The sequence below is a fragment of the Falco rusticolus genome, chromosome 19, assembly GCF_015220075.1.
Source record: "Falco rusticolus isolate bFalRus1 chromosome 19, bFalRus1.pri, whole genome shotgun sequence".
Taxonomy (NCBI): domain Eukaryota; kingdom Metazoa; phylum Chordata; class Aves; order Falconiformes; family Falconidae; genus Falco; species Falco rusticolus.
Window position 1 is genome coordinate 3,690,426 of NC_051205.1, and position 16,050 is coordinate 3,706,475.

At 69.5% G+C, this 16,050-nt stretch overlaps 1 protein-coding gene across 8 annotated transcripts; it reads left to right on the forward strand.

Moving 5' to 3' along the window:
• The first annotated feature begins 234 nt into the window (after positions 1-234).
• STAT6 (signal transducer and activator of transcription 6) lies at positions 235-16,048 on the forward strand. 8 transcript variants are annotated; one of them, XM_037370913.1, is made up of 22 exons: positions 235-475; positions 7,225-7,355; positions 8,400-8,538; positions 10,444-10,527; positions 10,643-10,760; positions 10,892-10,932; positions 11,130-11,278; positions 11,450-11,581; positions 11,687-11,875; positions 11,955-12,042; positions 12,204-12,326; positions 12,503-12,595; positions 12,758-12,964; positions 13,039-13,133; positions 13,252-13,388; positions 13,508-13,654; positions 13,881-13,950; positions 14,186-14,311; positions 14,431-14,535; positions 14,656-14,736; positions 14,994-15,140; positions 15,211-16,048. In XM_037370913.1, exons 2-22 carry the CDS (start codon positions 7,240-7,242, stop codon positions 15,407-15,409), a joined length of 2,586 nt encoding a protein of 861 aa, XP_037226810.1. In that variant the 5' UTR covers positions 235-475; positions 7,225-7,239; the 3' UTR covers positions 15,410-16,048. The 8 variants fall into 8 exon arrangements, with proteins under 8 accessions (XP_037226810.1, XP_037226809.1, XP_037226814.1 ...); XM_037370912.1 differs by lacking the exon at positions 235-475 and adding an exon at positions 3,571-3,723; XM_037370917.1 differs by lacking the exon at positions 235-475 and adding an exon at positions 5,404-5,425.
• Positions 16,049-16,050: the final 2 nt, after the last annotated feature.

Sequence of the window (16,050 nt, forward strand, 5' to 3'; positions counted from 1 at the left end):
GGCATGGGTATGGTGTGGGTAAGGCATGGGTATGGTGTGGGTAAGGCATGGGTATGGTGTGGGTAAAGCATGGGTATGGTGTGGGTAAGGCATGGGTATGGTGTGGGTAAGGCATGGGTATGGCATGGTATGGGTATGGCATGGAGATGGGATGGATGTAGGCATGGCATGGATAAGGCATGGGTATGGGCACGGCATGGGCACGGTGTGGGCACAGTGTGGGCACAGTGTTGGCAAGGGCAGAGCAGGCCTGGGGATGGCAGCAGCAGGGTCTGCCTGCAGCGCCGTGGTGCCCAGCCCCTGCCGATGCCCCCCAAGCTGGGGGCCGCAGGGGAGGCCCACCCCCCTCCACACATGGGATGGAGGGTGACCAGCTCCCAGGACAGACGGCAGAGCCGGGCAGCAGCTGGCATCCACGGGCGGCGCGGCCAACCCGGCAGCCCCTCTCAGCACCCAGGGACCCCACGGGGAGCAGGTGTGACCCCCGGGCAGCACCTGGGGGGTCTTTTGCAGACGAAGGGGCCCAGCAGGACCCTCACCACATCCCCGCGGGTGGGCACAGGGCTTGGGGACGGGGCAGCAGACCCCCATGCCAGTGGGGTCCCACCACTGGCCAGGCCGCAGGGCTGGGGGTCGCTCGCCCACCTCCAGCTCCCGAGCGCGGCAGAGCTGGTCACCCACACCGGGCCAGGCCACCACGGGGCTGCGACAGCCACGCCAAGGGCCGGTGGCTTCATCCCCAAAAAACAACCTGGGTTCTGGCGTCTCACTAGAACACCCGTCCCTCCACCGACAGGGTCGCATCCTGCCGCAGAGGGTTGGTGACGAGGCTCCATCACCAAAATGCGTGGGTTTGGCTGGTGGGGGCTGGGGCCACGCTGCCAATAATTGCAACATTCCAAAAGGCCCTGGGGATCCAGCTGGCTGCAGGGCCCAGGCACGGCCAGAGCTGCGGGGGGGCTGCTGCCCGGGCAGGGGGGCTGGCAGCCTGGACCCCTCCCCAGGCCGAGCCCACTGCCAGCCCACCCTGTCCCTTCGCCAGCTGTGGGTCCCCGTGGGGCTGGTTCCCTCCTGCCTCCCCCCCACCGAGCCCCCCTGGTCCCGTCCCGGCCACCACAGCAGTGGGAATGAGCTCAGAGCCCTGACATCAGAGCCGGGGCCGTGACGTCACTTGTCATTTGGCTGCCACCGCATCCTGCCACGGCGCTGCCAGCAGGGCGCTGGGCAGGGTGCTGAGGCGGGGGGAGTTGGGGGCAGCGCAGGCACCCCCTCACCGGGCAGCTGCCTGTCCATTACCACCCCCACCCCTCGGGTGATGTCACCTGTTTAAACAGTGATGTCACACACCTGCCCCCACTCTGGTGAGGCAGCAGCGCTGTCAGAGCATGGGGGGCGGGGGGGAGGGGGGACCAGCCCAGGGGCGGGGGGGGGGGGGGGGTTGGTTCCGGCTTCTACTGCACCAGATGTTGGAGAAGAAGGTCCAGATGTTCATGGGAAGCCAGCCCTGCAGAAGGGCCGGAGGCAGGGGTGCTGGGGGGGGGTACGGGGGGGTCCAAAGGGTGGCTCTGTGCCCCCGCCCCAGAGGTTGCACAAGCCCCGTGCAGCCGGCATGGCCGGGACGGCGGGTGCTCACCAGGGTTCCCCCTGCGTGTGGCCCCCAGCCTGTGCCCACGTAGCTCCACACAGCCCCCTCCCCATGGGTGCTGCTGCCCCCCAGGACAGGGCAGCCCCGTAGCCCCCCCAAAGCTGGCAGAATGAAGGCCATTGCTACCCCTCACCCCCCCGCAGGGGCCTTGCAGGGGGTCTCGCTGCAGATGTGAGCGGCTGGGGGGGCGGGGGAATGCTCACAGCAGCTGCCCCTCCTGGTACTGAGGGTCCTGCTGTGAAGCGCCCCCCCCCGGGGCGAAAAAACCGGTGCCAGACCTTGTCCGGTCTCAGTCCCAGCCAGAGCAACGGGAGGAGGGATGCCCGGGATGGGGCCATGGGGACGGCGGGGGGGGCTGGGCAAGGCCAGGACGACCCTCCCCAGCCCCCCGGGGATGGTGATCGGCATCAGGGCCGCCCCACAGCGGGGGTCCAGCCTGCCGGGGGACCCCAGTGCCGAGGCAGGGGGAGATGGAGAGCAGTGCAGGCACCCCTCAGCCTGTATGTCCCCCCCGAGTGATGTCACCTGTTAAAACAATGACGTCACACACCTCCCCCCACCCAGTGAGGCAGCAGTGCTGGCAGGGCATGGGGGGGGGGGCCAGAAGCAGCACAGGGGCCAAGCCCCCAGGGGTCCCAGGCCCCGCAGCCGGAGGGGGCCCGGGGGGGTTCACAAGGACCCGGGGGGCTGGGCAGGGCCGGGAAGCCCCTTCCCAGGCTCCCCAGCTCCTCCGGGGATGCTGCTCAGCCCCGAACCAGGGCTCTCCCGCGCCACGGCGGGGGCCGGCCTCCCAGGGGACCCCGGCGCTGCAGGAAGGGGCAAGCGAGGGGGGGGGCACCCCCGGGCGGGGGGGCCGCGCCCCCGCGTGATGCCCGTAACGGGGCCACGGGCGCAGCGGCGCGAGGGGCGATGGGGGGAACGGGGGGACCCGGCACCGGCGGTGCGGCAGCGCCCCCTGGCGGCCCCGGGTGGCGCTGCGCGGGGCGGCCCCTCCGCGCCGGTGGGGGGTGGTGGGGCGGCCTTCAGGAGCCCCCGGGGCGGGGGACGGGCTGGTCCGGCCCCTCGCGGGGACCCCCCCGTGCAGCGACCCCCCGCGTGCAACGTGACCCCCCCATACACAACATCCCCCCCGCGCAGCGCGCACCCCTTAAGCCCCGTGCACCCTCCCGGGACCCCCCCCATGTCCCGGCAGCAGCAGACACAGGCAGGGAGGGGGGCAGAGCCCGGGGGCAGCTGTGGGGCAGACCCAGCCCGGGGACGCAGTCAAGCCGTGGGGGGCAGGGGGGGACCACGGCCCGGCTCCGCGGAGGGGGGGGTCCCCAGCAAAGGCCCCCGGGCACGGGGTGGGCACGACCTGGAGCGCTCACCCCCTCGGCTGCCCTGGAACAGGTGGGGGGGCAGGGGAGCCCGGCCAGGGGGCTGGGGGCTCTGATGTGGGGCAGAAGCGGGACCGTGGGTGGGTGTCAGATGTGGGGCGGGGGGGGGCAATACAGGGCAGGTGTGGGGCAGTAGGTAATGGGGGCTGGTGTGGGGCAGGTGATGGACGGGGGCTGATGTGGGGCACTAGATAGATGGGCCTGACGTGGGGCAGGCACGGGGCAGTGGATAGATTGGGGCTGACGTGGGGCAGGCGTGGGGCAGGGGATAGATGGGGCTGATGTGGGGCAGGTTTGGGATAGATGGGGCTGATGTGGGGCAGGTTTGGGATAGGTGGGGCTGATGTGGGGCAGGTGTGGGATAGATGGGGCTGATGTGGGGCAGGTTTGGGATAGATTGGGGCTGATGTGGGGCGGGCGTGGGGCATAGGATAGATGGGGCTGATGTGGGGCGGGCGTGGGGCGGTGGATAGATGGGCTGATGTGGGGCAAGGGGATCGATGGGCTGATGTGGGGCAGGCCCAGGGTGGCCGCGGAGCAGCTCTGGGGTCCCGGTGCCGGTCCCGGTGCCGGAGCCCCCCCGCGCCCCCGCGTCCCCTCCCCCTTCCTGGCGCCGGCACTTCCCGCCCGAGCGGAGCCGCCGCCATGGACTGAGGGACCGCGCGGCCCGGCCCGGCCGCCCCGCAGCGGCGCCTCCCGCAGGTACCGGCGGGGCCGGGGGGGGGTCCCGGCCGCGGGAGGGCCCGGGCGGGCGCGCGGCTCCCTGCCCTGCGCGGGGAGGGGGCGCGGGGGCCCGATCCCTGAGGGCGGGGGGAGCGCGGTGACAGTGGGGCGGCCCGGGCTGCTGCGGGCGGGGGGGGAGCTTCGCTGGCTCGGTGCGGGCCATCCTTATCCCGCCCGGGGCAGGAGGGGGCCCGGTGCTGCGGCCGTGCCGGTGGGCCAGGGGGCTTCCCCGGTACCCTCCGCCCAGCCCCGCTGTCCCTGGGGCTGGCAGGGGCTGCTCGGGGCGGGGGGCGCTGCCCAGCCAGCACGTTCCTGCGGCCGGGGCAGGGGGCTGCGCAGCGCGGCACGGCCCCCGCGGGGGCACGGGGGTCTTCCCGGGCAGCGGAGCGGGGCCGTGTCCTCGCTGGGGGGCGGGGGGGGGGGGGGGGGCGGGCTGTGGGCAGGGGGGCTGCGGGGGTCTCCCCTTGGCCGGGCAGGGGGGCGCTCGGCGCGGGGCCCCGCAGTGCCGCGGTGGCGGGTGCGTGGGGCAGAGCAGGAGCCCCTGGCGGGGCTGGGGGGGGGTCCTGAGTCCCCCGACCCCGCGGACGGGCCCGTGGTGGCGCCTGGGCCGCATCCAGCCTGGATCCCCCGGGGCGGGGACGGTCCCGCTCCTCCTCCCGGTGCCGAGGGTGGGCAGCCCGGACCCCGCGTCCCGCTGCCTGGATCGGGGGTCCCTGGCCTGGGCGCCCCCCCCCCCCCATGCTGAGGAAACGGGGTCGCCGAGAGGCAGCGAGGGGTCCCCCCGGCTGCGACCCCGCGGGGCAAAGCGAGCGCCGAGCCCGGGTGTCCTGGGCGGGGGGCGCTGGGACCCTCCGAGCGTCCTGGGAAACCCCCGGGAAACCCCTGCACCGGGGGGGGCGGGGGGCGCGGAGGGACGCGCGGACCCCCGTGCTGCAGCCCCAGCTCAGCCTCGGGCGCAGGGATGGGAAATCGCCCGGGGCCGGGGGGCGCCAGCCTGGAGGGGGGTCCCTGGGCAGCCCCGGACCCCCAGGCGTGGGGGAGGGGGGGGCTGCGGTCCGTGCCGGGAAGTGCCGGTGGTTAATGAGTAACGGGCGCGCGGGGCGGGGCGGTGAGTAAGCAGAAACCCGCGCTGGGGGTGTGGGGGTCACCCAGCCCCCCCCCGCACCTGGGCTCCCCCCGCCCCACCTGCCAGCCCGGGGGACCCCCGAGGTGCAGCAGCCCCTCTGGAGGAGGAGGAAGTGAAAGGGATTGCTCCGGGGGGGCTCGGCAAGGTGGCGGGGGGGGGGGGCTTGGGGCCACCCGAGGTGGCTGCTTCCCCACCCCCCCCCCCCCGCCCGGTGCCCGATCCTGCCCCAGCGCCGGGCCGGGGGCACCTGGCAGCCGCGGGGTCTCCCCAGGTGGTGCCCCCCGGAGCGGGACCCCCGTCCTGGGGCCACGGGACACGCGGGGGCATCTGCGGTGGGGCACGCGTGGGTGCGCCGCGGGCTGTGGGGCCGGCGGCTGCCTGTCCCCCCAGCGGGACATCGGTCCCTGCCGCTGCCCAGCGCCGGTGGGGTCCCGGCGGAGCAGACCCCCGGGGCCCGATCCTGGGTTTCCTCTCCAGGAAGCCCGGTGCAGTGACGGGAACTGGGGGGACGTGACGGGAGCTGGGGCGGGCGCAGGAGGAGCAGAGCCGGCAAAGGTGGCGATGGGGACGGGAGGGGGGCAGGGCACGGCCGGGCTGAGGGCGCTGCCCTGACTGGTGCCAGCGGGGGATGGGCCGGTCCCCCCGGGCTCCCCCGAGCTGGTGTCCCCTGAGCTGGTGTCCCCTGGGCCAGCGGGGGGCTGGGGACAGCTCTGGCTTTTGGGCTGCCCCCCACCCGCCAGCAGCTGCCACCCGGGGCTGGGCAGAAATACAGGGTTTTTTTGGGGGGGGACACGACAGGGGTGGTGGCTCTGGGGTCACAGAGCGGGACGCTGCTGCTCCCTCCTGCCCCGCTCCTCTGCCTGCCGCCACCGACCATCACCGGGGCCCTGAGGGGCGCGGGCAGCGCTGAGCGTGTTTCCCATGTTGACCCCCCCGGGGGGCTTTGTGCATGGGGGGCTGGTTGCTCTGGCCACCCCCGAAGCGCCGCGCTGGGGGGTGGGAGGGGTGCCCGGGGGTGGGACGGGTGCCCCGGGGTTGGGTCTCCATCCGCTGCGGTTCTTCCGCCCTCGTGGGGCTTTGCGGGACCACCTGGCGCGGCTGATCCCCCCATGTGCCCAGGCCCCGCGGGAGGGATGCTCCGCACCACCGGCCCGGGGCGCACCCCTGTCCCCAGGGTCCCTCGCGGGGCTGGGGGCCGGGCGCGGGCCTGCGTCGCGGTTGTTTTGCACACCCCGCCATGTTGCCCTAGTGATGTTGGCTTCCTTCCCCTCGCATGTTTCTCAAAGTCTCCGGCAGCTCCACCTCCGCCCTGCGCCTCGGCTCTGGGCTCGGGCAGCGTGGCCAGGCCGTGGGGAACGTGCTGCTCGCCAGGGCGCGTGACGTGGCTCCCGCTCGCTCTTGGCTTTGGGGGACGAGGAGCCAACCCTGGGCGGGTGGGGGGGCGGGGGTCCCGGAGGCGCCGCGGCTGGGCGGTGAGCTGCCGGTGCCTCGTGCCCTGCCGCAGGATCTGGCCCCTGCCCCGGCCGGGTCTGGGGGAAGCGGCAGCCAGGTGCGTTGGGGCCGGGGGTGCGGTGGCCCCCGTCGCCTGCCGGACCCCCGGGGGGGCCCAGAGGTGCGGGGCCGGGGGGTGTGAGCATGCGGGGAGGGAGGGAGCTGTCGGGAAGAGGCACAGCGTGGGCAGGATGGGGCAGGCTGCCAGTGGTGCTGGGGGGCCGGTGCTGGGCAGGGGGAGGGACCGTCAGGGTTGTGATGCTCGGCTCAGGGCGCGGGGGGGAACGACACCCGTGGTCCAGGCTGGGACGTGACCCCCCAGCCCAGGCCTTCCCTGGGGGGTTTCTACCTAGCGCCTCGTTCCAGTCCTCGTGCCTTCCACCAGCTCAGAGCTCCCGCTCCTGGGGGGCGTCTGGGGCCTGGGGAAGGTGCCTTCCTCGGGGGGGAGGGCAGCTGGGGGGGCGTTGAGGAGCAGCCAGGCCACTCCGGTGAGACCACCCCAGCAGAGCAGCCTCGCCGAGCGCTGGGGTCTTGTGCTGTTCCTGCTCCTGGCGGCTCTCCCGTCTCCTGCTGCAGGACTGGCAGCGCCCGTCCTTGGGCATCACCTGTGGCGGGACCGCAGGGATTCTCTGGAAATGTGGGAAACTGAGGCGCGAGTGGGCTGCCTGCCTGCCCAGGATTGCCCAAGAGGCTGATCCTGGGTTGGGGCTTCCTCCTCCTCCTCTTCCACCCCAGCAGCCCAGACCCGGCTGAGCGGCAGGTTCAGACAGCAGAGGGACGAGGGATGGGCAGTGGCTGGGTGTAGCAGCCACCCACGGCGCCCGAGTCACCCCGCTCACCTTCCCTCTCCTGTTTCTCCGCAGGTGACTCTTCCCAAGATGTCCCTCTGGAGCATCGTCTCCCAGATGCCGCCGGAGGACTTCAGCGGCCTCTTCACAGAGTTTCCCCGCAGCCTGCGCTGTCTCCTGGCCGACTGGCTGGAGAACCAGCCCTGGTGAGTCCCCCGGTGCCTGCGGGCTCTGTCCTGCCCCGGCACGGCCCCCCACGCGCCCCGGGTCAGCGTCGGTGAGCTGAGCTGGGGGGGGTCCCCAGCCTGGGCAGTGCCTCACCCATCAGGTCTGCACGCACTGGTGGAGGTGGGTGCTGGTGACGGGCCCCATCCATGGGCCCAGGCGAGGTGGGTGAGGGGGTTGGGGTCTGCAGGGGGTGTCGGGGCCAGTGGCAGGACCACGGTGTTGGTCTGAGGGTCCTGTCCGGGGGTCGGGGCTGCAGGCAGGACAGGGGTGGAGGCAGGCGTGTTTGCAGCGTAGCCCAGGAAGGGTCTCAGGACCCCAGACTGGACACCAGTGGAGTTCCTGGACCCATGGGCAGAGAGTGCAGCCGTCCAGGTGGGGCTGCTCGGGGTCGCCAGTGCCCGCGGCGTCTGCGCTGTGTCGCTCTGTGTTGGGGGTGGCAGCAGCCGTGGGTGCAGCCTGGTCCCAGCCCCCGTAACGGCCACCACTGCTTGGCCCCGTGCCGGGCTCGGCCAGGCTTTCTGGGGAGCTTCTCCTTTGTGCGGTCGTTGCGGGAAAGGCCCCCCCGGCCCATCCTCCTGCCTTGTGGGGCCACGGCCATGCCGCCGTGCGCGGTGCCGATGCTCTCCGGCCAGAGGAGCGGTGCAGAAGGCTGTGGTGCAGCAGTGGGCGAGGGGGGCTGGTCCGTGGTGTGTGGCTCCGGGACCCACAGCACGTCGCTCGGTGGGCGTCACGCTGCAGGGATGAGGCACAGTGGGGGCGGGTGGGCAGACGTGCAGCAGCTGGGTGAACATGTGGGGGAGGTTTCGGGAGGTCGTGTCCTCTCCAGGGAACTGCCCTGCCCTGCTCAGTGCGCAGTTCACCCCGTCCATGCAGCAAATTTCCCCTAAAAATCCAGCAGCACCGGGTTACGCACCAGGAAGGCGGGTGTCCCCTTCCTCCCCGGAGCGAGCATGGGGGTCGGGGTCGCACAGGGGAGGGTGGAGGATTCCTGCCCGTCCACCAAACCGCTTTCCTCTCTCCAGGGAGTTCCTCAATGGCTCAGACGCCTTCTGCACCAGCGTGGCCGGCGGGATGCTCTCGGCCATGCTGGAGAAGCTCCGCAGCACTGCCAGCAGCGACAGGCAGCAGTGCCAGATCCTCCAGCAAGTCAGCGGCGTTGAGGTGCGTGGGGGTCGGGCACGGGACCCTCGGGGCTGTGTGGCGCTGGGGTCGTGGCTGGCTGCCCAGGAAGATGGGGTTATTTTGTGGTATTTCACATTTGCTGGTTCAAGCGCTGCTCGAAGGGGCCGGGGGCTGCTCCCCCTCGGCGTCTGCTTCAAGGCCGGCGCCATCTGTGCGCAACGAGCTTGTGCGGTCTCAGCGACTGGGGGTTTTGGGGCACTTCAGGGGGGCAGAAGGGGGTTTGTTTGCATCCAGGGGCTGACCCCCAGCTCGCCGCGGCACTGGGGCTGTCACGGCCGCAGCTGCGGTTCCCCTCGGCTCCCCACACCACCCTGCCCGCTGGGCTGTCCGGTTTGCCCTCGCCACCACGGTTCCGCAGCTCCCCGGGGGGCTGCCCCCCACGGCCACATCCTCCCAGGCGCTGTGCCGGCCCCTGTCCCCACGGGGAAGCCCCCCCAGCCCCGCTCCCCCCAGCTGCCAGCACCCGGCTGGCTGCCTCACCAGATGTTCCCCATTTTCTGCTTGAGCGTTTGATTTTTTTTCCTTCCTCTGTGCCGTGTGTTCTGCTGCGTTTCCTCCTGCCGGGTGTGCGTGTGTACGCCGGGGTTCTTTTTCTGGGCCGTTTCTGTTTATCAAGGTCTGTTTGAATTGCTTTCTGTCTCTCTTCCACCTTCTGTGATTGCAGATTTAACCCCTGTACTCTCTCTCCTGCGTAAGGGCTGAGTGGTGCTCGCTCCCAGAGCCCCGTTCTGGTTGAAAGCCCTGCTTTTTTGGTAACAGACATTTTTAATATTCACCACTTGGGAAGGGGTCAGCTTTAGTCATAGCTTCTGGGGAACAGGGTAATTGTCCAAAACCAGATTGTTGCTTTGCTTTTTGCAATTGTAGGAAAACACACAGATGTTTCAGCTTAGGGTGTTTATTTTTTTTTTATTATTATTTTAAATGCTCAAGAAGAGCCACCCTCCCATGTTCCCTCCTCGGACCGTCCCTCATCCCACAAGAGAAAACCAGCAAACCCTCCTTTCTCCCAAGCTCGCTGCCAGTCCCGACCTGGCCCCGCAGAGAGGAGGGGACGCGCTGGCCGTGGGTGCTGCCGCGTGGGGGTGGGGGCTGGGTGCTCGCCCACCAGATGGGTGAACGCAGGGCCAGGGAAGCAGCCGGGGTGAGTGGGGTGGGAAACCGGCTGGTGGGAAGCCAAACCCCCGGATTTTGTCCCCCCAACCCCCGGGGTCTGGCAGGGTTTGCCCTGGCAGAGCCCCCGTGCCAGCCCAGCACCGCTGGTGCTGCATCAGGATGGGGGGCAGGTGTGGGGGGGCTGGGGGGGTCGGGCACAGAGCTGCCTCCCGGCCGGCACGGAAAGCTGTCGAGCACGTTGGCAGTCCGGCAGTCAGTCCGGCACTTCACCCGTGCGCTCTGCTGCTGTTTTGGGAAGCAGCTAATTTGGGAAATGCACAAAGGCTGGAGGAGCTGGCGCAGGGCGCAGGGAGCCGGAGCCAGCAGGGAAATTCCTCTCTGTTTTCGGTGGAAAGCATCGACCCACCCGGGCCAGGGCAGCTGGGAGAACCTTCACCAGGTGTCAGGCTGGTGAGTCTCAGGGAGATGCTTGCAGAAACAGAGAAATTGCTTTGGTTCGATGTTTTGTTGTTTTTTTTTTTTAATTGGAAGTTGACTCATATATTTTTTTAATGCACAGTTTAAAGTGGTTTTAAAGCTGGAAATTAGCTCCGTCAGAACAGCAGCAAGTTGTGGTCTGTCCTGTGTTTTGGGTCATGAAACTTCGGAGTCTGCCTTAGCGTGGTTCACTGTGGGAAGGGGGCTCGAAACGTGTGAACGGGGTGGGGAGGGGGCTGGGGCTGGGTGTGCGTCCTGTCCCCCTGACGCCCTGGGCTTGGCCCCCTGCAGAACACCTACCGGCGGGACCCACTGCGGCTGGTGGCCGTCCTGAAGGCGATCCTGGAGGGCGAGAAGGCCGCTGTGCTCAAGAGGGTGCGTGGTCCCCGTCCCCCTCCTGGGGCACCCCGAGGTCCCCGTCCCCCTCCTGGAGCACCCCGAGGCACGGGGCCGGCTCAGGACCTTGCTCACCCCCTTTGCTCTGCCCCAGGACCGTCACCTGCCCCTCAGCTTCCACCGGCGCCAGGAGGAGCTGAAGTTCAGCCTGGGGCTACAGCGGCTGCAGCACCGCGTCCGCGAGATCCAGGCGCTGCGGGATGGTGCTGCAGGTGAGGGGTTGGGGCAGGATGGGTCCCTGCTCGGCGTGGGGCTGCCGTGGCGCGCAGCAAAGGCGGCATGCCACCCTCCCCGGGGTGCTGGGCGGCGCAGTGCAGACACCAGCCCCATCCTTCCCCCACAGCCTCGCTGCAGCTGAAGATGGAAGCGAAACCTCCCGAGAGTGTGAGTGGGGGTCCGGGGCACCCGGGGGGAGCCCAGCAGCCCTGCCTGCCAGGGAAGGTGCAGACCAGCTCTGGGGCAGGGAGGGCAGCGCAGGGCTCTGGGGGTCTTGGTGCCCTGCGGGGATGGTTGTAGGGCTGTGGGTCTTGGGGGGGGGCGGCGGTGCGATGCAGAGCCCCGTGGCCGGTGCTGCCCCCCAGGAGCTGCCCACCCTGATCCTGGAGGCCGTGAAAGAGCTGGAGGCAGCCAAGCAGCAGGTGCTGAAGAGGATCCAGATCTGGAAGAGGCAGCAGCAGCTGGCTGGGAATGGGGCGCTCTTCGAGGAGAACTTATCTCCACTGCAGAAGAGGTGAGGTGGTGCGGGGCAGGGCTGGGGAACCCAGAGCAACCTTCCTGCTCCCTCTGCTCTGCTCCCCCGGGAATGGGGAGCCCACTGGCCTGAGGGGCTCTGGGTGGGGGTGGGGGTGGTCCAGCTCTGCCTTGGCTGAGGGTGCCCCTTTCTCCGTCATCCCCTCGGCAGGTGCGAGAACCTGGTCGAGGTTTACTTCCAGCTGCACCAGCAGGTGATGGCGGCGAGCACGGAGCTGGGGGCTGAGCTGCTGCCCCGGATTCTGGAGCGCTTCAGTGAGGTGTTATCCAGCCTGGTCAAGAGGTAACAGGCTGGGGGGGGCAGAGGGGTGAGGTGGGTCTGCAGGGGCTGGTGGCAGAGCTGGCGGGGGTGCTGTGCTGGGCACCATTGTCTCCCCTTGTCCCCCAGCTCCTTCCTGGTGGAGAAGCAGCCCCCGCAGGTGCTGAAGACCCAGACCAAGTTCCAGGCGAGCGTCCGGTTCCTGCTGGGCCCCCAGCTGCTGAAGGCATCGTCCAAGCCCTACATGGTGCGGGCTGACATGGTGACGGAGAAGCAGGCACGGGAGCAGGCGCTCAGCGCCTACAGCAATGCCCTCAGGTGAGCAGCCAGACGGCCAGCGTGGGGGCGGGGGGGCTGCCGTGCTGCCACTCCCCCCCTGACCCCCTCCTCTGCCCAGCGAGAGCACGGGAGACATCATGCATAACGTGGTGGCGCTGGAGACCAACCCCACCAGTGGGACCTGCTGTGCTAACTTCAAGAACGTGGTGAGTGCCACCAGCGAGGGGCCGTGCAGGGGCTGCGGGATGGGCTGGCGGCTCGGCTGGGGGGCTGGGAGGCCCCGTGACAGAGCCACTGGTGGGGGGTGGGCTGGGGGGCCCCAAGGCCGGTGCTTGCCCAGGGGTGACGCTCCGCTCTCCCTCCCCAGCTGCTGAAGAAGATCAAGCGCTGCGAGCGGAAGGGCTCCGAGTCAGTGACGGAGGAGAAGTGTGCCATGCTGTTCAGCACCACCGTGACCCTGACCCCCAGCAACCTCTCCATCCACCTCCAGGTGCCTGCCCCTCTCCTGCAGGATGGGTCTGGATGGTGCTGAGCTGTCCCCCATGGGACGAGCTGTCCTGGACAGCTGGGAGCGGAGCCCCGTGCTGGGCTGGGAGGGTCCCAGGGCAGCCAGCCCCGCTTCCCTTGGCGTGCCCTCAGGGCTGAGGGGGCTGCGCTCTGCCCCAGGTCCTGTCTCTGCCCATCGTGGTCATCGTCCACGGGAACCAGGACAATAATGCCAAAGCGACCGTGCTGTGGGATAACGCCTTCTCCGAGATTGTGAGTGCCGCGAGCCCAAGGGAAGGGCAGGGGGTGGGGGAAGGAGCGGCCGGGACGCTGGGCTTGGGTCTGGTGGGCTGAAGCAGGAGCCACAGCACATGGGTGGGATGCGGTGGGCTGGGCTGGGGCGGCGGGGCCTGATGCCATCCCACCCTGCTGCAGGACCGGGTGCCCTTCATGGTGGCCGAGCGGGTGCCCTGGGAGAAGATGTGTGATACACTGAACCTGAAGTTCATGGCAGAGGTGCAGACCACCAAGGGGCTTCTCAAGGAGCACTATTTCTTCCTGGCCCAGAAGATCTTCAACGACCACAGCGCCAGCCTCGAGGACTTCCAGAGCCGCAGCGTCTCCTGGGCCCAGTTCAACAAGGTTACTGGGAGGGCTGGCCAGGGTGGGCAGGCGCTGGCGTGGCCCTGGGGAGCCTCACACCCTCTCTGCCCCAGGAGATCCTGCCTGGTCGAGGATTCACCTTCTGGCAGTGGTTTGATGGAGTCCTTGACCTCACCAAGAGATGCCTCAAAAGCTACTGGTCAGACAGGTGGGTGCCCAGGGGCAGAGCGGGGCTTCACGTCTGCCCCGGGGCCAGAGCTGGGGAATCCCGGTCCCTCCCCTCCCCCCTGGCCCTGGCCCACTCCCCCATCTGCCCGTCCCTCTAGGCTCATCATCGGCTTCATCAGCAAGCAGTACGTCTGCAAGCTCCTGAGCACTGAGCCTGACGGGACCTTCCTGCTCCGCTTCAGTGACTCGGAGATCGGGGGCGTCACTATCGCTCACGTCATCCGGGGCAAGGATGGTGAGATGGGGAGACAGGGGCTGCGCTCAGCACCGCGAAAGGGGGGTGTCATTGTGACCTGGAGATGTTGGGCGTTACGGGGACCAGGCAGTGGAGCCCCGTGCTGCATCTCCCCGCAGGCTCCAGCCAGGTGGAGAACATCCAGCCCTTCTCCGCCAAGGACCTGTCCATCCGGTCCCTCGGTGACCGAATCCGGGACCTGGGGCAGCTCCGCAACCTCTACCCCAACACCCCCAAGGACCAGGCATTTGGGAGTCACTACAACAGTGAGTGGGGGCGGGGCAGAGATGGGCCCTGGGCTTCGCCTCTGCCTCCCCAGCAGTGCTGTGGGGAGAAGCCGAAGGGCTTGGGAGGGCGGAGGGGGTTGGGGTCTCCCCCAGGTCCCCTCTGGCCCCAGAGCTTGCAGGGGCGGCCAGTGCTGGCAGAGGGGGTTGACGTGGCACGGCCCTGTGCTGGGGTGGGGGTTCATGGATGCTTCTCCTCTCTGAGCAGAAGAGCAGACAGGCAAGGATGGCCGGGGCTACGTCTCCACCGCCATCAAGATGACGGTGGAAAGCGAAAGGTGGGTGTGCGTGCAAGGACCTCACCAGCCGGCCCGAGCATCGCTGCTGGGCCGGGGCGTTCTGGCCGGGCGAAACAGGGGGGCATTTGGGAGCGAGGAACCTGCCGTGGGTGTCCCGAGCTGCGGCGGAGCACGCCTGCGAGCGAGCGCTGGCTCGCACGTGCACCTCTTCAGAGGCTGGACCTTGTGGCGTGCAAGCCCTGCCTGGGATGATGGGGATGATGCACTTTTGCAGGGACCAGCAGCCCCAGAGCGCTGCCGGGGCCCCCCCCGACGCCCCCCAGGCTCAGATGTTCAGCCTGCCCGTGCTGCAGCCCGAGCTGCCCCCGGAGAGCCTGCAGTCGGTGCTCAGCCCCATCTGGTGAGTGCCCGGCGATGCCCGGGCGGAGGCAGACCTGCCCTCCTCGCACGTGCTGGGGTGCAGGGGGCTGTGGCAGGGAAGCCCCTCAGATGCCAACCCCTCTGTGTCTGCGCCTGCAGCCCCCCTGCTCCCTTCTGCCCCCAGCCCATCCCCACGGGCTACCCCACAGCTGAGAGCAACATCAACATCATGGCCTCAGACAGCCTCAGGTCCTCCTTCCCCAGGTAGGAACGGTGCTGGTGCTGGGTGGGGGGCAGGGTGAGCCCCCCCCCCCCCCGCCCTCGGGCAGGGGCCAGGTGCCGTTTCCCCCCACCCCTCAGTGCTCCCGCTGTTCCTCCCCATAGCACATCACCCATGCTCTCGCCGCCCCTGGTTGTGGACCCCGCGCTGCCCCGCTGCCAGGACCTTGCCTTCAGGAACCCCTTGTAAGACCCAGCACGCGGCCAGAGAGGGGGCAGCCCCATCTGCCCCCCCACTTCTCCCCACCGCGGCGCAGCCCCGGGACAGGCACACCTGGGGTGACCTTCCCCAGCTGACCAGTGCTCCCTGCAAGACCCCCCATCCCGTCCCCCCCAAACCAAGCACTTCCCCCCTGCTATGCCTTGGGGCCGGCACACACGCCTGGGCGTGGGGGGGTATCCCATGGCCTGCATCAGCCCCCCCTCCGGTTTTTGCCCCCCAGGCCCTTCATGCCCAACCAGTACATAACGGGGGAGGCCTCACAGTTGCTGTCGGGGGGCCCCTCACCGGAGCCCCAGGACGAGGAGATGCCCGAGCTGGGCCCATTCCCGCCGATGGTTGACCAGCCACTGCAGAGCTCCCCAAGGTGGTAAGCGTGGGGGGGTCCGCAGGGGGCCAGGGCGAGCTGCCCCAAGTCACCCTGTCACCTCTCCCCCCAGGATGCCACCCAGCATGGACCTGCCGCCCAGCTCGGACTTGGACCAGTTCCTCCTGCAGGAGATGTCCCTGGAGGGCCCTGCACTGTGCCCCCCCTTCCCACCCCCCCTGCCACGCGGCGGGTACCCCAGCCCCAACGCCTCTTGCTGGGGTCTGGGGGAGTCTCGGTGGGACGACAGTATCCGGCCAGGGCACGTGTGAGAGGGCTGCTGGGGGGGATGTTGGGCTGTGACACCCCCTCCCCAGCCTTGTTTGGGTTCCTGGACTCAATATCACTTGTGCCAGGGTGGGAACTCTGGCAGGGGAGGGGGGGATTTTCCAGCGGGGGGGGGCAGCACTTTGGGTAACACCCTGTCCCCCCCCTTGTGTATATGCTGCACTTCGGAGTACGGAGCCGCTGCCGCCCACGCCAGGCTGGGGTCCGCGGGCCTGGGAGGTGCCGGGTGAGGGGGGGCAGGCACAGGAGCCCTGACCTGCGTGGGTGCCCCCCACCCACGCCGCCAGGCTCAGCCCCGCGGGGGCCGCGATGAGTCAGCTGCGGGGGTGGCAGGCGGCTGCGGGAAACACACCGGCGGCTGCGGGAAACACACCGGTGCAGAGGTACCAGCCCGCTGCGTGTCAGGGCGGGGGGCACCGAGACCCCCTGCAGCGGCCTGGGAAGGGGGGCAGACACCTTGCACACCCGGGGGGGTCTGTGAGCTGTGACACCCCACCCCCCTCCCCCAACCCAGCCTGGAGCGGGGCTATAGCAGGGAGAAGGGAGCCTGGGGGCAGGAAGATAAGCCATAAAATAAAGTTTTATTCCAAAATAACAAAATAAATAATCTACTGTACACGTTACA